This window comes from Megascapheus bottae, chromosome 3 (assembly GCF_031878675.1).
Source record: "Megascapheus bottae isolate mThoBot1 chromosome 3, mThoBot2.hap1, whole genome shotgun sequence".
Lineage (NCBI taxonomy): Eukaryota > Metazoa > Chordata > Mammalia > Rodentia > Geomyidae > Megascapheus > Megascapheus bottae.
The window spans coordinates 39,780,813-39,803,223 of NC_143511.1; the positions used below are offsets into that span (position 1 = coordinate 39,780,813).

Consider the following 22,411-nt stretch of genomic DNA (forward strand, 5'->3'; position numbering starts at 1 on the left):
TTGTAATGGTTTCCCTTACATGACAGAGAGCACGGAAACAATGTGTTTCAAATTATGGGAGACTGGCTCTTTTCACAATTTTAATGGGTAAGTGACAATCTCATTCGGCTGTGCCATGAGATTACATCCCAAAGGCAAGGCACTTTAGCAGGTAAAAGAGTCTGTGCCGGGGCCAACCGGCAGCAAACCAGGGTTCGCAGATTGGGGTTCCTGAAATCGGGGCCAAGGACTAGCAAGAAATAGAAGAGAGACAGACACACTGGGTCCGGGATGTCCGCAGTCCAGGCAAAAAACTGCCGAGACTGCCACGTTTATTTTCCACTCCCCCTTCTTCCCTCCTCCTCTCCCAGGGAACCTCCAGGTGTTACATTCATATGGTAATTCTCAGGTCATTTACATAGAATAGGGCCAGAAAGCAATAAGACAATAAAGCCATCGTCTGATGCAAGTCAAGGTACAGTTTGATTCCACTCTGGCTCCCAACAAGTCTGTAGAGAATTCTATTGATATATTAGGTGGCAAGAACTCTATACACTCTGAACCTCCTTTAAGTCTTCTATACATAAATTGGGGTAAGCCACATATTTCCTTAATTTTACCCTGGTCTCTAATGGATTCCTTAAAGAATATGACTTGAGACTGTTTGAGACTGTTGCAATCCTTGGCACGCGTGTAGTCTCAGCTAGAGATCTATCTGCTATGATCATTTTGTCTTCTGGGCTATCTTTTCTTTTCTTTTCTTTTCTTTCTTTCTTTCTTTCTTTCTTTCTTTCTTTCTTTCTTTCTCCTTCCTTCCTTCCTTCCTTCCTTTCTTCCTTCCTTCCTTCCTTCCTTCGTTCTTTCCTTCGTTCTTTCTTTCTTTCTCCTTCCTTCCTTCCTTCCTTCCTTCCTTCCTTCCTTCCTTCCTTCCTTCCTTCCTTCCTTCCTTCCTTCCTTCCTTCCCTTCCTCCTTTCTTTCTTTCTTTCTTTCTTTCTTTCTTTCTTTCTTTCTTTCTTTCTTTCTTTCTTTCTTTCTTTTTTTGTGGGAGGCAGGCTTGAAGCTTTAACTCAGAGCCAATGATCTTTTCATGAGTTCTTGTTCTCTACATTGAGCCACAGGTCCATTTTTTGGCTCTTTTGGTGTTTAAATGATGATGACTTTCACAGACTGCTTGGGCTGGCTTTGAACAACAATCCTCAGATCTCTATCTCCCAAAGCTAGGATTAAAGGCTTAAGTCAGGAACCTCTGGGCTGTACTTTCATTACTTATGTGGGGTTTACATTTGCTTGGTGGTTTTGGAATCCTCTGGGAAGTGGCATGTCTAATGAAATGGTCCTTGTTTCCTCCTGTCCCACTTCTAGTCCCACTGTCGCATGCTAAAGTTGGCACTCCTCAGGTGCTATCACAATCCTAAGCTGCTACATTTCTCCCTAGCCCTAGAAAAATAACATACATGTCAAAAGCAGAAGTAATCATTTCTATCTATATGCTAAATTTATTTTCAGCCCAGCCTTACCCTCTGTGCTCCAGTGACTTATATATTGCAAAATATGTGCTGGACAATTTTCTGAGACTATGCCAATGTTATCTCAAGTTCAATTTTAAAAAAATTAAAATTCATTTCAGGAACAGTTTCCCCTTTCCTTCCTAACTTACATATTTTAATGAATGATAATGAATCATTAAAATTTATGAGGTATTATTGACCTCTTTTTTCTTCCTCAAGTTCTAGGTAAGATTTTATCGTTTTTTCCATTAAAATAATCGATCCTATTTGTCCTCTTGTCATTCTGTTGTCTTAAGCTTATTCTTGAATTTTGATCACTAAATAAATGAATGAGTAAAAGAACTTACTTGATTTTATATTTGTTATCAGATTTTCAAATTGTCCTCTAAGCCATCATCAAAAACCTGTGGCTCGTCATCCATTTAGTACATTATTATATGAGTCTAATCAGGAACAATGCTTATATCAGATTAAAAACATAGAATAGACTTGTATATAAAATTGAAAATGTTCACCATAATATTCAATAGTTGAATATAGTTTAAAATATTTTACTCTAGTTAAACATATGAATGTATTGTATTATAACATGTGCATTCCCTGTCATTTGTTATAGTCAAAGAAGTCTGTAAAATACTGAAATATTGTCAATTCCATGACAAGTACTACTGTGTACATTTTTTATAAGATTCCCAAACGAGAATGCTTATACGTAGGAAAAAACATTTATACACATAATCAAAGGAAACATTCTCTGAAACACTTTTCCATTTTAGTTTTTCATGTCTCTCTAGGACTGAAGATTTAAAGACCACCACTCCTTATCTTGACACCTCAGTTATTGGCTGTTAACATGATGGTTTACCACATTGTACTATTTCTCAGTAACTTGCAAGCAGCTTTCATTTGTGTCAGATTGGAAAATTCACTGTAACTCAACTATACATCAGTAGTCTCAACTGCATCCAGGACTGTTTTCACAAGGTGAAAATTTAAAATAAAAATGTATTATTCCCTCCCCCCTTCCCCTCTCACCAACACACATAGGCATGCGCACATATACACTTTCACTTATATAATCTCTACACATCCCTTAGATTCTTGAGTTGAGCTAAGAATGTCTACTCTAGTACTATCTACTATCCTGGTCCACTCTCTGACTATATTGCTCCTTACTGTTAGTGTTAACTCAATTGATAGTGCATTGTACCTTACTTCAGGCCATTTCTTTTATAATTCTTACATAACTTTTCCAAAATTCACATCTTCCTAGACATGCTTCCCATGAGCAGCTGGACAATCGATATGATACCAGGTTCCTGGAATATCTTACACATACTATGCACTCAATAAGTAGTTCACCATTTTCAATATATATAATATAACATATAAATATATTATATTATGTATATATTTAAAAGTTCTTTCTTCAGTGAGATAACTTTGATTTCTTAGCAAACCTATTTATTTTCTTCTACATTTTTATGGGCATAAACAGAAAGTAGCTTCTTATATATAGAGTTAATCAGAGCCAGATCTATGTCATGGGAGCCAATGAACATGAAACTCAATTGTGGGGATTATGAGCAATCTACACGACACATTTCCAATATGTGAATCATTCATTTACAGCATGCCTCCTCTGTCCATGTCACAAGGCAGAGTTAGTAGCAGAAATCGCACAGCCCAAATCCTCCTAATGTAACTGAGTGGTTTCACACAGGGAAGAGTGCAAAATGTAGTGAGAAGAACTTAACCGTGGTTTGTTAGTCCATGCATCTAAGCAAATGTGCTGACAGACTATGATTAAGGGAGGGAAATATATCAGAAAACAAGCATAGAGAGTCTATTTTTTGACCAAACAGCCAACAATTACTCACATGTTCAGTAGTATCATCAAATTCCCACTGAGTGAGGTTAAGAAAGTTGAGGGGGGAATAAAATAGAAAGAAAGAAGGATAAACTTACAGCCTCATAAAAATGTTACCCTCCTTTGATTAAAAAATAGGAAAATTAAATAAATGAAATAGAGTATGCAATAAGATTCCAAGTACATCTGTATGTTCTTATGCAGTAACCCTCACTTCCAATTGAAAAGGGATTTCATAGATCAGTTTGTATTTTTTGTTTGTTTGTTTGGGTGGTGCTAGGGATTGAATCTAGGGCCTCTTGCATATAAGGAAACTATTCTATCACCGATCCAGCTTTTTTCCATGTAGGGTACCGAGGAATTGAACCAAGGTCTTCATGCATGCTAGGCAAGCACTCTGCCACTAGGCCAAACTCCCAGACCCCCCTTTTTTATGGTTCACTTCAGTAAATCAATAAGGCATTATAAAAAATGTAATGTTCCAAATCATATCTTCACAAAAATTATTTTTTCATTCTTCCAGGGTTAATTAATTCAGGTAATGGTTTAGATTAATAATCTTTCATTATACCCAATCATATAGCCCAATGAACTTTTGATAAAGTCAGAAGAATAAACAAGATGGCCAAGAAGCAAAGAAAGATGTGACTGACAAATAAAAACTAAAGTAGAAGAGATTTCAATAAATATAGAGTTGAAATTCAATGTACTTTTGCCAATCCAAAATTCAGAAGGAAAATGATAAAAATAAAAATTCATTATGTAAAAGATCTAAGAACTATAGAAGTTTAACAAAGCATGATAGTCATACTGTTTTAATTTTCATATTTTCAGACTTACAAAATGAAACGATGGATTTATTCACTTTAGGAGAACTAAGGTAGCATGCAATAAATCTTATAAAAGTGAAGTCCAGTTTTTGTGATTATGGGGTACTTGACATAGTTGTTTAATGGTAGCTTCTATGTATCTTTATGAAGTCTAGGGTGGGCCCTCACAGTAGTAGTCCTCTGTCTTTATCACCTCTGGTTCTGAGAACTCTTTAATATTCATGCATTTTATTCTAATATAAGAAAAACAATGGGTCCTGCTAATAATTTGAATTCAAGGAATTGTGGACAGGAAAACACCCAACACTTCAACAGATGGGAATCTGAGGAATGCTGACAGAGTGTCCCACTGTCAGATTTTTTTTCTCCCATCACAATTCCCATAGGACTTCATTTAAAAATGTCTGCAATGCCCCAGGAAGAATCATATCATAATCCTTGAAAGGAAAATAACAAGGAAACACATAATAAGTGCAGTGTGACTCCATATCTATTATAGAATATAGACAGAAGAGACTGAAATATAGACAGAAAAGAGTGAAACAGAATACTAACACCACTTCAAAATAGAATAGATTATATAAAGGAGAGTGTCTTCTAATTTCTCTCTTTATACACATCAATATATCCTATTTTATTAGAAGTAAAATGTATACTTTTAATTAAAAGAATGGAGTCAATGGCTCTTTTCCAGTATCTAAAGGATACTATAAATTTCTACCTAGATTTGCAAAAGCAGCATTTCAATTAAACACATGTAAATGTGCAGTAGAGAAAGAAGCTAAAAAAATCTAAATTCCTTTCAATAATGTGCTTGAAAATTGTGATGAAGGTTTAGTGCAAGGTACAGAGATTCTGGCTAGAAAGCTCTAAACCCTGAGTTCAAACCCTAGTACTATCACTACCAAAAAGAGATGCAAATTTAAGCAATTTATTGAGTTTTATATATGTAAATATTTCCTTAGAGCTTACTTACTGTCATATTTCCCAAGAAAAAAGAATACAAAACTAAACAATTTGGTTTAATAGTTATCATTTTGATTCATGATCTCCCTCATTTTCCGACAAAAGAATGTATATTCATTTCAAATGTGTTTTAAATTCTCACACACCCTATCTTTTTTCCTGCTCAGTCATCTGTTTTCTGGCTAGACAAAGTACATCAAGATTATTCATTCATATCTCAATGTCATATTCTTTCATCGCTATTTGACAATATTAGTCCTTAGGATATATAAATTTCCAGCTTGGAAATTATAATTTGAAATCCTCTTTCTTTAAGAAAATATGTGGCATATAGATAAATTTGGGGTCCTTTATTGAATTAGTCTAATTTATGAAAAATATCAATGCTATGTTTGAAATAACTGAAAAAAAAAAACGGTTTGAGCTCCATGAATGTGAAGCAATGCCCTAACAGGAATAACACCTGTTTTCATACTCAAGTACTCATTACTGGTACTTTTGTTGATCTAACATAAGGAGTGCCATTTATTCTCTGGAAATTGTATTTTCTATTGTATTTGTCATTGTTTTCACACTGAAGAACATGAAACAATTATTTCGACCTAATATGTATCTAAGTGCTACCTAAAATACTGTTTAGGTGTCATTCCATGGATAAAAATCTAGTTTGGATATTAGATCAACTAAGTTCAAGTCGTTTTGCAGTATAAAAAGTAGACACAATCAGCAAAACTGTAATGAAGAATTTCCCACCTTTGGTATATCTCAATCATTTTGTTTGAAGTTAGGAAGGCAAACTCAGACCTAGGTCTGATAGGTGTTCTTTCAGAAAAGTACCGAGTATCTGCTCATTTCCTTCCAATTTCTTTATTGGATGTCCCTTCTGATTAAGAAGGTAACTAGGTAGCATTGTGTTTTAAAATCCCAAATCTCATGCAGACCCCTAAATCTGCAAGACCTAAAACTAGAGGTGATCTCCACGTACAAGGTAAGAGAAGCTTCTCCTGTAAGAACAGGCTTACCTGTGCATCAGCCAGCATAACATCCTTCAGCATGGGCTGGCCCTTAGGCTCACCATTTTCCATCCTCACATAATGCACCTGGTATCCTCGTATCTGGCCATGCTGCTTATTGGGCACAGGTGAGCGCCACGAGACTTTAACAGATGTTGAGTTGACAGCCTCTACCTCGACTTTGCGAGGAGGACCACTAGGAACTGGAACAACATCATTGGATAAAAGAAAATTATAGGCACGTGTCCCACCCAGTCAGAGCACTGTTCTTTACTTAAAAATGGGCAGACCCACTACGTTTGCTTTCGAAGAATACAAACATTTTCAACCAATGAAAATGCTCAACCAATCTGCTCTACCTTTTAAGAAAAGATCAAAAAACATGACCGATGCAAAAAAAAAACAAAATGGAAGAAAAAAAGAGTATCAGAGAAATAGAAAAACATGTAAAAAATGCACAAAAGCCAAGGAAGATGCTTTGAGGTTCAAAGCATTAAAGCATAAAGAGGTATTGCATTGAAATAATAACAAAAACAGATTGTTGATCGCAGAGTCTGTTTTAAAGGTTTCTCTTTTTCTCTTATTTTTTGTAAAATAGCAGAATAAAAAGATGCTTGATTATTTGGATTATCTTCTCTTTATTCCCTCATATCAAAGGTATTCCATATAACAGATGCCAAAAACCGAAACGTTGAGCATCAGTATCTGAAATATGCAAGAAAAAGGCAACAAGAAGACAAGAAGGTAGTTTTGAAAAGTTAACTTTAAAATGGAAAAGAAGTAAGTACAAAAAGCCCAGAAGGGGGAAAAAAATCACAGAAGCCATTAGATGGAAGCACAGAGAAGAGTTAGATTGAAAGACCATAGGAGAACAGTATCCTCTTAAAAAGAAGAAAAATATTTCATTGAAATTGGGGGGGGAAAAAGCCCAGGATGTAGCAGACAGGTCTTGGCAAAAATATTGAAGTTACAGCAATTCTGGGTCAAAAAGATGAGCAGAGGAAAAAAAAATGGCTAACTTGTAAGCCTAGGAAAAGACAGCAGGGCTGTGTCTGAAAGGTGCAACACGGAGTGACGTAGCGAAGAGAACATACCATCTTCATCGGTTCGAATCAATATGGACAGGCTCTCAGGGCCAGGGCCGACACTGGTGTGGGCAGTCACAGTGATCCGGTATTCAGTCCATTTTTCCAGCTGTTCCAAAAGGTACTTGGTAGTGTCCGAAGGGATTCCCACAACCTCATGAGGTTTGTCATCTTCCCCATCCACGGCTATGTACTTGAGTGAGTATTCGGTGATGATCCCATTCTGTTTTTCCACTGGTGGAGGTTGCCAACTTACCAAGATACTAGTGGAACTTGGGCTGGTGCAACTTATGTCTTGAGGAGGAGCTGATGGCTCTTATTTTGGTAGTGAGTTAAAGGAGGATTTGAGTGAAAGGACAGGAGTGGTTGGAGGAAAAACAAATGATAAAAACAAAAGAAAAGGCAAAAATAAATAAACGAACAATAAGGAAAACAAAAATAAGGCTTCAAAACTTAAATTTTTAAATTAAATGTATGTACCTTGGCTTAGTAACATGAAGGAACCAAAACAAAAATGAATAAATGACCAAAAAAAAAGAATTGTTAAACAATGGATGGGGGGAAATATATGTAAATGAAACCTTGAGATCATAGAGCCTCAAATAAAATTACCTACCTGAGATTTAAATTCTTCTCCTAAACCAACCCTTGTATAACTCTATCCCCAGTATGCTGAAAATTCGATCCCCCAAAGCTGCTAAAATCCTATTTAAATAAAAAAAGCTTAAGATCTTGAAGATACTTCCCAGATGCCATTCCTAGCAAACATCGACACTGAAGAGATGCATATAGAGATAGATATAGATACCTACGACTGTTAGAGTCGTAGGTATCTATATCTATCTCTATATTATTTGGTTCTAAATTGATTCCAATTTTTTAAAAGTAAAGAGAAAACTTAAACATAAAAGTGCTCACCCTATCGAAAAGACTGATATGCCTGACTGGCTTTAATGAAAAGTGTTAACCTAACATTGATCAGAGCCCAAATACAGTGAGCATGCAGAATCAATAAAGGATGAAAATGCATAGTCCATGATTTACCTACCCGAGGGCAATGTCAGGCTTGTTGATTCTGACTGTAACTTGTACTTACCCTACATCAGCTTTCAGCATTTTAAATAATAATTCTTCTTGAGACACCATTGCTAGTAAAGAATTAGATCCCACCAGCAAATTTTGATAGAACAGTAATAATCATCTATCCCTTACAAAATTTCAATAACAGCCATTAAAAAGAGCTCCTCAAAAATCCCAAGAACCATCTAAAAGATATAATCTGTATTCAAAATCTCTTTCATTTTGCACATAATTGTAAATACAGAGTAGATTTGTGTAAGAGCTATAAGATACATTTTCTTGTATTCCACTCTAAAATAAACTGGTCACCTTCAGAGCAATTATTGTCCCTTAAATTACCAGATAGATCCTTATGTCAAAGAATTAAACATTTATAAAGAACAATATAACTATCATGAGAAATTGTTTTTAAAGTTAATAATATATACTTCCAGTGAAGAACAGAAACAAGCTAAGTTTTGTAAATACATATTCACATGAATAATTCTAAGTCAATGTATAGGATGCAGTAAATAAAAGAATCCCAGTTCTTGCATTTGAATGTGTCATTTGGCTTTTCTTAGATGTTCTTAAATCTCAATGTTAGTGCCAAATGTTTGGAATTGGAGGGGGAGAGATTATTTCTTACTATTAATAAACAGAAAAGAAACCCTCACAGGACAGAAAACCTTGCAAATTTGTAATAAGATTTGAAAAATTACTAGAATACCATTTTTATTGATTCTGACTAAGGGTTCTAATATCGCAAATTATGAAACTGCTTTATAGGTATTATCATTATTCATAATAGTTTGAATTGTTCAGGTAATAGGAAGGACACACTTGTAATTCTTTTTTTTAAGGCTGGCTTTGTTTTATGTAGATTGCTACCCTTAGATATGCCATTTTATGGGAATATTTTTAAAACAATATATTTGACATGTTCACTTTAAGCCCCTATTGTCTCTATGTGTGTATTTATCTGAAAATAGTTTTGAAATCCACACATTACCTAAAACTCACACATATAACATTTCACTTAACTTAATAATGAGTTTACAAAATTATTTTTCATATTTCATATATTAAACTGCACGTAATTCAAAGCAGATATATATAAGCTGCATTAGTTTATATTTTCCATTTGTAAATGAGAGGGAATATTATGGAATAAGTCAACATATACTAATAGATTAGGTAACAAGATCCTCATATGAATAATCATTTTTCCTGAAGGGGGAATGTAAATTTATCTTCAAAATCTCTGAAAGATTTCTTGCTTCTATAAGATAATGAAATAATTATGTATATGAAATTAATCCTTAAAAATACAAATGTCATGTTTTCTGACTGGTTGAAATATGAGACCAACACATCATTCTCTTGATATCTATCTTAATATTTTGCATATGTCATAGATAAAATAACACATCAAAATAATTCAAGATAGTAACTCCATAATAGACTTCAATTTGAGATAAGTGGTTATCTATAAACTAACTATAGATGCTATTAAAAAGCAAACATCTAAACCACCATTTTTCATCAACCACAATCTCCTATATAATGTGTTATGCAAAACGAGCACAACAGACCTCATTCTCACAAACACAACCATGCTTAAGAGAAAGAGTTTCGAACAGAGATTGAACCTGAGGAAACAGAATGTAATGTAAAGGAATGAACGTGTGCTTGTGCTGATTATGTTCTTAAATCTGTCCAAATACAGACTTTTTGTGAATGATTCCAATGTTGAACTACTTGTGCATGCTAGTAAGAAACCATTCTTAAATTATTCAGTTTACTCCTCAACAACAAACATATGAAAGGCTTTTTGTTGTGTAGTTTTTGTTTTAGGAAATTAAAACATTACTAGGAATTACAATCCCATGCACTTTAAATAGATGCAAATATTAACTTCTATGACCTTTTTGGATTTTTATGCCCTCCTGTGATTATTTTTTAGTGATTTCCACTTTCTAATTGGTGAAATGCCATATAATGTCAATACTTTCATCCGTTTTCAGCTATGGAAGTCTATCAACTTCTTGGAAAGATTTTTCTCTTTTGCAAGCAAGAAAATAGGGTCTGTTATTTGGACCAAATTTAGCCCATCCATGGCTGTGCTCTAACCCCCAAAGTGGGGTGCATACTGTCATTGTGACAACAGACACAAAAGTGTATTAGCAGATTTGTGTGTTGGTGGAGGTAAAGGACAGAAACAATGCCTCAGGGTGGAAAAAAAATAAAGGCAATATGTAAGCAAGGAAAGACACCTACTTGATTGCATGGTTCTTGCTGATATTTCAGTTGTGGAAGCACCCAGGCCTTGAGGTGAGCGTGCAGCCAGACGGAAATAGTACAGGCTGTTTGGTTTCAGCCCTTGCAGCCTGTATGATGACCCTGGCTCAACAGTAACTCTTTGCTGCAAGAAGACAATTTGGTCATCTTAAGATTCATGCAAATGATTAATCATGTCTGAATAATGAGATTTCCATAATGTTAAAATATCATGAAAGGAATCAATACTGAGTATCAAAAAATATATGGAAGAACTTCTTTTTCCGTTTTTGTTTTTTTGGTGGGTACTGGGGCTTGAACTCTGGGCCTGCGTGCTGTCCCTGAGCTCTTCAGTTCAAGGCTACCGCCCTGCCCCTGGAGCCACAGCCTCACTTCCCCTTTTTGAGAGATTAATTGGAGATAAGAGTCTCTCTCAGTCTTTAGTGCCCGGGCAGGGTTAGAACCATGAAGCTCAAATCTCAGCTCCCTCAGTAGCTAGGATTACAGGTATGAGCCAAGGGCCTGGCAAAGGGGTAGGAGGTACTTCTTAATGAAAACTAAACCCTGTGATCCAGCAAGAACTTCTTGGGCATTTAGTCAAAACATTACAAACTAGGATATGGTAAGACCACTTTTCCCAGCCTTGTTCTTCCTAGCACTATTTACCATAGAAAAGAATTAACTGGCATATGGTAGATTTAGTGAAGAACTCAAATGATGTAATTCCTTAGAAAGGCTGACTCAAAGACCCACTTCTCTCCAAAACAACAATGCACACCAGGAAATGAGTACTTGAAAAGAGTGGGGTGAAATCAAGGGGAGAGGGAGAGACAAATGTAGAGAGAATGAGGGAAGAATGAAAATTCAACACATATCCTAAAATGTTAAGAAAATGGAAGAAAGGGGTATGATTGGGAGAATGATGAAAAGGGCGCATTGTTCAAGATGCATTGTATTCAGAAACTGCTTTGTTGAATGGCAACTCCTTTATCTATCCAGTCAAAGACCATATAAATAAAACACTTAAAAATTCACGCTTGTGGAATATATAGTAATATAGGTGGAATTTGACAAGCTAGAAGTCTTTCCAATGTTGACAGTTATTCAAATTTACTAGATAAGGAGCCTGAGATGCCATTTTTATACCATAAAATGTATGTTGTGTAACATAGCCCATAAGAAAAACTAGTAAGTGCCCTGTTTGTAGACAATGCTAAACATGTTGGAACAGATATGGTACGATCTAAGTAATGACCAATGAAAAAGTGACTAGAGATGGTAATAGCTACTAGGACTTGCTGAGAACTGCTGCTATTTATGGATTTATTTATTGTGGGTCATGGGGCTTGAACTCTGGGCCTGGGTGCTATCTCTGAGCTCTTCAGTTCAAGGCTACCTCCCTACCCTTGGGCCAAGCCAAGCCCCACTTCCCTTTTCTAGAGGTTAATTGGAGATAAGAGTCTCAGGTCCTTTTGTGCCTGGGCTGGCTTTGAACCTTGATCCTCAATCTCAGCCAGCCTTCTGGGTAGCTAGGATTACAGGCATAAACCTCCTCGCTGGCTAAAACTGCTACATTTTGATGAAATTTAAAAAAAAAATCATGTCATTGGAGAAAGCTGAATAAATTCTATTAAAATCACTATTTCTTCATTCAAAACAATCTGATAACTTCTTTTATTTTTGTAAACAGGGGTGTACAATCAGAAAATTGTACAAATTCACACCATAACTTTCAATATCATGCAGGACTTCAATATCATACTATTTCTTTGGCTGAGTATATAAACTCTTACATTCTTTTCTTGAAATATGCCTTTCTATTTTAACAAGAAAACAGCTATCTTTGCATAATCAATGTCAAATTGAAAATGAGGCTATATTAAACCTTAACATTCAAGGGAATATATATGTATTATATATACCTATATATACACACATATACACATATGTGAGCATTGATAAATATGTTAACACTTCCTGAAAAATAATGTTGTTATTCACATAAATAAATCAATGAATTCAAATACAGAAGGAGAGAAAATATGCTTATGACATTGTGGTTCACACATAAAAAATCTATTTGTTAAATTTCAAATTCACTAAATAAGAAAAATATTCTAAAAATAAAATTTGAAATATAGTAGATCAAATGACATTTTAGCTTTTATGTTAGACTCAAAAGATTGTCAATCTACTCAAATATTCATATTTATTTATTAACTTTAGTGCTGAGTTCTATCTTATGACTTGCCATGAGTTAATTTATATTGTTCATTTACTACATAATTTACTTTTTCAGTTGTGGGACTTTAACTCTGGGCAGGGGCATTATCCGAGCTCTTCATCCCAATGTTAGCACTCTACTGCTTTGAGCCATAGCTCCACTTCTGATTTTTCTGGTGGTTAGTTGGAGATTAGAGTCTTGCAGTATTTTGTGCCTGGCCTTGCTTTGAAGTGGATTGAAGTATCTGCTCACCATTGTTTCATAAAGATTTAAAGGATTAACATATATGAAATTCTGAGAACTAGTCAATGTAAATTTCATTAGGTGGGTCTTCAATTTCTCCTTTTAAGCCACTTTTTCAATCATCTGTTATTATTTTATTTCCACAGAGTGCTAAAATTTGACATACACTCACATTCACACCCAATCATGTTTAGCAGGCCAATAAATATTTGCTGTGATTCATCTTCTTTAAAAACCAGTTTGAACAAATGCATCTAAAAAATAAACTTTATTTTTACCATCTACAGGTATTTCCAGCCATGTGGTTTTATAGTAACCTAAGCATTTTAATGTAGAAAAAATAGAGGCAGTCCTTAAATTTAATAGGGTATTCCTTCCTCTATAACTTGATAGTTTATTTTCTTAATCAAATCAGATTTTTAAATCTGAGTTGGAAAAATGTTAAATCAGAGGCAATGGATTTTGTATTACATTTTCTCCACAATGTTTCTGAATAGCTATTGTACTTTTTGGTAAAGCCCTTCTACCAATGAATACATTTTCCTTAAGAAAGCCTCCTCTACAGATAAGTCTAAGAACTTAGGTATGTTCACAAAAGGAAAGCCAAGAATACTGTGCTGAAACTAATGGAGACCCTTACACGCACCTCCTCTCCAAGCTCTCCATCTTTGTAGACTAGTTCATAGCTGGTGATGGTGTCCGAACGTGGAGGTGTCCAAGAAAGCAAAATACTTGTTTCAGACTCTGGCTCTGCTTTGAAGTTGAGTGGCTGGCCTGGTACTAAAAATGGGGAGGCAAAGGATTGAAATAACTGTCACCAAAATTATCAATACATTTGCCCATTAGCACATTGTTTTAGTGTTTAAATTATGTCTAAATATTATTTTTCCTTCATTAAACTACTGTTAGGAAATGAGATAATTAGCATAATGCCTCTAATACTAAATGCATATTTCAAAAAAGAGCATATTTCTCTGTCATGATATAAATACTTCTCTTGTTAATGATATACATTCCCCATAGCTTCATGGTAAACTTTGGGTAAATGACTTTTACATCAAAATTACCACTACGATAAACTTGGAAGACATGTTAGTTTCTAGAAAATTTACTTACTTAACCAAAATATTTTTTACATTTAAAATATTTAAAGATTAATTTGATATTGCTAACTGCTCATATTTGGAAACAAGGTGAAGTACTCAGTGGTAGAATTAAATGATCATTCTTTGATTTCCTGTGTATATACATTTGTATCTATCATCATTCTATGAATCAGTTCCGACAGTTATCATAGATGAGATCCATTATGTTGACTTTCCTTTTAAATGATGTCATTCCTCAGTTACAGTTTTTCTGTGTCCGATTTTAAACAAAGCTAAGAATATGAACATCAAAGAATGAGGGATAAGAAAAGAAGATGAGCATCTGTCAATACAAAAGGCATCAAAATGTTCATTTCTGTGTATAAGGGATTCAGCATACTTAAATCTATACTTATTTTGAACCATGAGAGTTTTCAGAATCTTAGATGAGATAAAAATTGCAACAAAAATATTCATACCTTAAAGTTTACATGGCCTATCTAAAAGAATATTTGACAATGGATTTCTGTCCTCACACTTCAGTGCTGCTAAGAATTAGTGAGTCAGCAATAAGAAATAGGATCAGCTCAACATTAATTATATGAGAACTCACATCATTGATTTGTCAGGTGTCCACTACAATAAAATGGCTTTTGTTAATTATGCCTATAGAACAGATCAAATTGCTGGGCTATTTGGGAGGTTTTCTTAGCCTATTGATCTTGGCAAGCACAAGTCTTTATGTCATTACATATCTTCTCATTCAATGGACATTAAAAGTACAATTACCATGGCAGGTTTTTGGAAATGGCTTAATGTAAAAAGGAGTTAGAGTTAGATGGAAAACTATTTTAAAATATTCCATGACAAATGTTTCTACAGTTTCTAAATTTTGTTATTAAATCAAATTAGACCTTGAAAAGCAAGGTGCTTATATGCTGTTAACTCAAATACCTTCATTGTAACACATATTTCCCAAGATATTCAATAATATATTATGTGCACTGGTAATATTAAAATAAAAAACACTCTGTTTATACATATTGTTAATGTTTGCTAAATTATCATTGAAGGAACATGTGGTCTGTCATTTGATGTTCTGAACACAAAGAATCTCTGGATTTTTATTTCCACGTGGCAGTCAAATTTTGCTTGAGAACAGCCTATATCTCAAGTAGCTAAATATAATTTATACATATTTATAACCAGGGTACCCTTTCCTATTTGTGTTTATTTAGTCAATCAGACAACAAGCGCTTTGAAAGAGATCCTGGATAGACTCTTACAAAAATCTAAAACTTTACCAAGATAGAAAGCATTTCCATCCTTGCCTGCACATTCCATACTTTTTTACCTTTAGAAAATAAAGATGTGAAACATATATTTCTATATTGAAATCTATGATTATAAAACTCAGAGCCCAATTTAGTGATTGATATAATAACCTTATGAAGAAAAATCCTACTACCTTGTATATTGTATATATGCTTATTTGAAATAAGAAAGGGAAAGGGGGGAAAAGGATGATTGGGAGGGGGTAGGAAAAAAGAAATGGGGACAAAAACAAGAGAAAGGGTATCAATGTGTGAGAAGTAATGCACCTCCTACCTGATGAATGTAACTGTACATTATCCTGACAATAATAAAAGAATGTCAAAGAATATTCCAAATATGAAAAAAAAAGAAAAGAAAAAATTCGACTTATTTTTTATTCAGCTACTTTTGTTCTGGTACAATCTAACAGTAACCTTGCATATTCCAGAAATAACATATTAAAATCTTGAAGATTTTGAATACAGGATAAATACTGATTTTCTCCTTTGCTTCATTGAACCATTACTATGTCCAAAACATCAAAATTATCACAAAAAGAGTGAGTTACAAAATGATGCTGGCTGTGTCTAGGGTTCTTGGATTAAATTTTTTTTTACACTAGGAAACCTGATGATCTAAGTTTCCTAATCATTTTACCCTCTTTTATCCTCAATTTGCTCATTGCCAAATAGGATAATTTCACTCCTACTAATTGGATCATTAGGATAACTATATGGGAATTTCACATCATTGTGTTGATTATAGATCAGCTATAATTATAATAATAAAATAATTATATATATTAATAATTATATATTGTTACTATTCATATTATTATATTTTACTTTTCAAGTATCTTCTCTCCTTTCTAAGCTATACATCTGTTTTTAAATGGAATGAGTGGAATAAGCTAGTTAATCAAAATGAGTTTACACAAGAAGGCTCTCACCTACTTTGACTACTGGTCTTATAAAAAACAAAATTCAGTGATAGGACTAACACCAGGTAGAGATGGATGAAGACATCAGATACCATTTCCACAAGCCAGTAAATCAAAATCATTGCAAGTGAGACACTAGAAGTTACGCAAGAGGAATGGGGAATAACTTTCCTCATAACATGCATAGGAAGTAAACCTATCAACTGTTGGGTTTGGCACTAGAACTATAAACAGAGATTCTTGTTCTTACAACAGCTAGTATGTGAAATCTGTGACAGTAGCTCTAGGGAAAAAATATACCACAAACATTATAAGAGTGATTGTTATTATATATTTAAAATGTAAATAAAGTTGAGAATGATAAACTTTGAAGGTTTGAATCAAACATTCCCCCAAAAGTCCATAGGTTGAAGGCCTGACTGTCAGTCTGTGTTTCTATTGGTAAGTGGTGGAATCTATAGGAGATGAGGCCTAATGGGAGTAAGTTAGACCTTTGGGGGTACTCTGCTGAAGACTCTACAGGTAAGCTGTCACCTTATGTGCTTCTGCTACCAGAAGGAAATTATTTTTGTTCTAACATACGTTCCCTTCTATGTTCTGTCTCTTCAGAGAAAGTAAAGCAATGGAATCTATTGACCACGGAGTGAAATTTCAGAAATCATAATCCAAGATAAACTCTTTTCCCCTTTTGACATTATTTATCGTAAGGATTTCTTCATAGCAATTGAAGCTGACACATGAACTAACTCATGCAAATTCATAGAGCTAACCAATGGTAGTTTAGGATTTAAACTATGGTTATGTTATTCTAACACAAAAGATATAATACACATCACAGCTGAAACATTGAAAAGGTTTGAAATAGAAAATAGGCTGCCATATACCTCTTTATCATCTATTCATACTTATAGAGCTGCTCGAAGCACATTTGAAATAATCTTGAATGAATTGAACCAGTTTTGAAAAATTAGAACAAGTAGAAGAAAATTTAGAAGATCCACATTTTCTATATTCTCCACTGAAAAGCTTTTAAAATAAAGTCAGTCTAGAGAATTTTTCTGCCTATTAATATAACAAATAAGTCAAGATGGACTGAGAAAGTCAAGAAAGGAAAGTTTATGGGTGACAGTGTAATGTTGAGAAAACAGACATCTTTATAGTTAGCACTTGTGTATTTTAATAGGGAAAGTAAAAAATTAGAGAGAACCTCTAAAAAGCATGAAAACAAAACAAAAACAGGCCAGGTATAAATATGCTGGGATCCCAAGTACCAACGAATTCAAGAGCCAACTTATGAAAATAAGTCCGAGGTTCAGTGACACCAGGTAATGGGTATATCATCTAATTTGGACACATAGGAAATAACATTTTATCACCACAATTCACAGTGGATTATGTCTTTATATTGTATCCAGTAATAAGATTCTCATGCAGAGTTTCGGAACAAATCCAATGTCCTGTTGTCAAAATTGTCATAGAAAAATGCAAGCATTCAAGGAATGGCAAGTCACATGAATAATGTTTCCAATGCTGCAGAAGAAATGTGCTATTTAATATACCCAACCCAAGGCAAAATGGATCACATCGAATCAAATATCAAATTGATCGGATAACTTTTTATGAAACTAAGGCTAGAGACAGGGCCAAGTTTTCTTCATAAAATACTTTTGCATCTGCTCTAGCACCTCATAAAACAGGTAAATCAGGACCCCAAAGTCCAATCTGAGATGGCATCAGCTGTCTTTTTTCATCCAACAAGGCCATCTAAAGGAAAATAACATCCTAAGACATGTTGAAAATATTTATTTTTAAGCAAGTAGGTCTCTGGAATAAAAGATTTAAATATTCAGGCTCTCCTGACAGTTTCATTTTCAACTTTATATTGAAGCATCCAAATTTACACAAGTCAAATAACGTCTTAAGATACTAAAAGAACCACTGGCCTGAAGTTGCATAGTTTCATGTTACATCAATTTGGTGCAAAGAGGAGATATTCCTCCAGCCCTTACAAAAGAGACTTCAAGTAATTCTCATGCAAATTAATAAGTTAGAGAGCCAGTAATGTACCTCTACTTAAAATGGTATTCTTTCAGTTCTTTAAGCCTTTTTAGAATCACAGCTGTTTATTTGAAGCTCTTAATCTCTCTCTCTCTCTCTCTATATATATATATATATATGTATATATATACATATATATATACATATATATATACATAACTGTTAGCTCTTTGTTTATATCTTTCCCATCTCTTCAGTCCTAAACTCTCCCTCCTCTTTCCCTGCTGAACTTGACTTACCTCCTGTCTGAGTGATGACTTGTATGTCACTTGAGAGAGGACCATCTCCAATTGAGGTAAAAGCCAAAACTTTGACAGAGTATGTTTTCTGGGGCACTAAATTGCCAATGGTGGTGATTTGGCTATCTGCTACATTATGTTTCATCCAGTTGTTGACATGTTGAGTAGGATCCATGGTATAATATACTCTGTATCCTTGGATCTGTCCATTTGGCTCTTCAGGCTCCTTCCACTGTACCAAGATGGTGGTGGAGCTCAACATCCGTGCCTGGACATCCCTTGGGGCACTGGATGGTGCTTGCTCTGAGGTTTGTGTTAGCACAGGTTCACTGGGTGGTCCCCGCCCAATGTTATTGACGGCAACAACCCTGAATTCATAATCCGAGTATGGACTTAGTCCAGCAACACTGTAGCGCGTGGTTGCTACCCCATCGATTTCTTTGTAAGGTTCTTCAGAATTTTTAGGTTTATGCTGAATGATGTAGTAGGAGACAGGCTCAGGGTTCCCAGAATCCCAAGTCAATGTGATGCTTGTAGCAGTGCTTTCAGTCACCACTGGAGTTCCTGGAGGTTTGGGTAAGGCTTAGAAAGAGAGAAAAGAAAATGAATACTTGTCTTCTCTATGGCTTCTTAGAATCCACAGTACTCTGCCCTTAGAAGGACAGGACTGTTGAATGTGTAACTGGATGGAATGAAAGCAAAGGATAGCACTCTAAGCGCTCAAGATACACAGTCAGACATATACAGAGGACTGTAATTCCATTTGACTTCAACACACTTGATTGCATATATTTGGGCATTACATTGATTGCATATGTTTTGTATGCAAATCGACCAGGTATTATTAGCTAAGAGATCCTGTGCATGTTTAGTAATCTCTCTTAGCTTTAGCTTCCTTGTGTGGAAAAATGGGAAAACCTCAATTACCGGAGCTGTATTGTGTATCTGAATTAGAGCTTCATGAGTTTTCTATGATGATGAATGATCTAATTCAGTAAAACTCTTAGAATGTATCTGTCACTAACAAAAACATCAATAGTTGCACAAAGTATACCAAGAGATTGGTCACATAATCCATGCCGCAATAAATAAATGATAGAAATAAATAACAGTAAATGTAATTAAACAACATAAAGAAAATTTCTTAGGATTATTGTAACTAGGACTTGAAAGTAGGCCTGGAGTAGAAGTTTTACCCAACATGCACAAAATCCTTATTTTTTAATCACCAGTCATACATATGAAAAGATATGCCAAAGAATTTTAAAGTAAAAAAAATGAATAATCATTAGGTCCTATTTTTTTAAATTATTATAGATTCTGAAGGAACTTAAGGCATTCATAAAGTACTTTTTATTTAAAATTATAGTATTTGTGAAAAATATACATTGATATCCAACTTTTAAGAGCGATACTGTTTTGCCTTGAGTAGAATCATACTCAAAATGATCTTATTTAATGATATAACCTATCTGTATTAATGAGTTACTGGGTATTGAACTCATTCCATTTGTTAGGCAAACACTCTGCCAATTAATCTGTGTCCATAGTCCTTAACTGCTTTATTCTTGGTTTATAATTATGAAAATGAAAAATCTAGTCAATTTTGAAGGACACTCATAAGGTAATGTTTTCTGGCCAGTCCATTCATATACCTAGGTCATTTTCAACATAAAGGCAAAAATTACAACAACCCCTGGGAATTGTGCTTTTCAAGGAGCACCTGTTTTCTCCTGTATTTTCAGTATCATAATACTGCCTGGCATTGAGTAGCTTTTCGTAAGGATTATTGACTGAATGACTTTTTCTCACTCTTTCAAGCATTTCTTTTCATTTTGATTTCTCTCTCTTCTTCCTTTTTTGCCTTCAGTATGTAGCCTTATGCTGGATTTCGGAAGTACACAGGGTTTGAAAGTGGCAGATTTTGAAAAACAAAGATAAGAATGTCAACAGATATTAGCTCACTGTGGCTCCTGCTTTTGAATTCTTTAAAGCCTTGTGCTAACTTTCTAATATTTAAAACACAAATGGTTATATGAAAAGAGATGGTTCAATATTTGCATATTACTCTAAGAACTAAAGTATGCTAATATTTGGTTTGCTAAATGTAGTAAAAATAATAATAAAAAGACATTTTCTCAAATTCTCTAGCTTGACATTTTATTTATTCAAGGAAGGGAGCAAGCCAGATATCTTCTACATGTCTTTGTGAACTTTGAAGGTCAATAAAATGTTGCTAATTAAAGTCCTGTTTGCTGAAATTTAGCTGACATTATTAGTTTCAATAAGTAATATGTATGATACAATATTAGCTTTATGTCTTTACTACATGAATAAATACAATAGGCTTACTACTTTAAAATATGTTATTTTAGATGATTATAAATGTCATTTATGTGTGCTTTTGATCCAAAGTCACATTGTTGGCTTTACATGGCACATTCACAGAGAGGCATGCTCAGTTATAACATGTCTAAGTTCATACTTTGTACAAAGGGAAGATGATTTCTTCACTTTGAAATAATTCTAACATTCCCAGAAAGTTCAAGTCACTCTCACTCTGACCCAATTTGCAACTTTTCTACAAATCTATAAATATTGGGTAAGTAAAACCAATTCTGAGGAAAGAGACATGAATCAGGCATGCTGAGAGCACAGATCTGGAAAACAATCTATGACGTATACATACCTTTAACAGTGATCTGTGCTATTGCTTCAATGACACCTAGTGTTGACATGGCAACACAGGTATAATTTGCTGACTGTCTCACATCATTCAGTTCTAAGACATTTCTCCCAATTGGCATATCATCTTCAGGTGTCAAATCTTCTGCCCCCAACATCCACTTCACATAAGGCATTGGTGACCCCACTGCCACACAGGTGATATTAACACTTCCACCTGGCATGATTTCATGATTAGTGGGTGGGATAGAAAATCTTGGTGGGACACGACGAACTGGAATGAAACACAAGGAAGATGATAACATATACAAGGCCAGAAAAACAGAAGCTTATTCAACACATGACATGCACTGTACAAACACAATTAAACAATTGAAACATATTATGGTTTGTCCAAAAACAAAACATAAAGAAATACTGTGGATAATACAGACCATACAAGTATGGTATGTGTATACACAGAAAAATTCATTTAGTTTAATCATTGATATCTTAGACACATTCATACAAAAGTTGATTCAGACCTACTAGGGCCCCACAAAAAATACTATCTACAAACTAACAACACACAAACATCATGCATAAGATAAGCACAAAATCATATACATGCATGCATATAAAAATGATTCTATGCATGCATGTATATGCAGCAGAGAGTACTGGAAGATCACCCAGGAGGTTTTACGTTGCCTATCAAAACCAGCATCATTGCTATGCACTTCCAGTTGATGTGAATTTAACTGTGGTAACACATTGTCACATTTGAGCCCTGGAAAACATCACCTAGGGTACACTGAATGTACAATTTATTTACTTTTGTCATCAGAGTAGATGCAGCCTGAAAATCTCAAACTAACACTGGAACAAACATAGAAATATATATATATATAAATATTTGTGCACATATATTTATATACATACATACATACATACATACATACATACATACATACATACACACTTGTTTACAGTCACAGGAGAAGGAACAAGCTAATACCAGTGGAGATACTGGATTGAGTCATTCATGCAAGG

General features: G+C 34.5%; 1 protein-coding gene across 26 annotated transcripts in view; it reads right to left on the bottom strand.

The window, feature by feature from the left end:
* The window catches only part of Ptprd (protein tyrosine phosphatase receptor type D), a 634,177-nt gene that overhangs the window by 154,816 nt on the left and 456,950 nt on the right, over positions 1-22,411 (bottom strand). For 11 of the 26 annotated variants that reach the window (XM_090329963.1, XM_090329985.1, XM_090329970.1 and 8 more), the window contains 7 exons: positions 21,384-21,653; positions 18,695-19,276; positions 13,705-13,838; positions 10,592-10,736; positions 7,262-7,567; positions 6,177-6,370; positions 3,369-3,395 (listed from right to left, as the gene is read on the bottom strand). In XM_090329963.1, coding sequence (XP_090186089.1) covers positions 3,369-3,395; positions 6,177-6,370; positions 7,262-7,567; positions 10,592-10,736; positions 13,705-13,838; positions 18,695-19,276; positions 21,384-21,653 — 1,658 coding nt within the window. The remainder of the gene's footprint in view (positions 1-3,368; positions 3,396-6,176; positions 6,371-7,261; positions 7,568-10,591; positions 10,737-13,704; positions 13,839-18,694; positions 19,277-21,383; positions 21,654-22,411) is intronic. The other 15 variants (XM_090329988.1, XM_090329980.1, XM_090329987.1 and 12 more) reach the window with 2 other exon arrangements.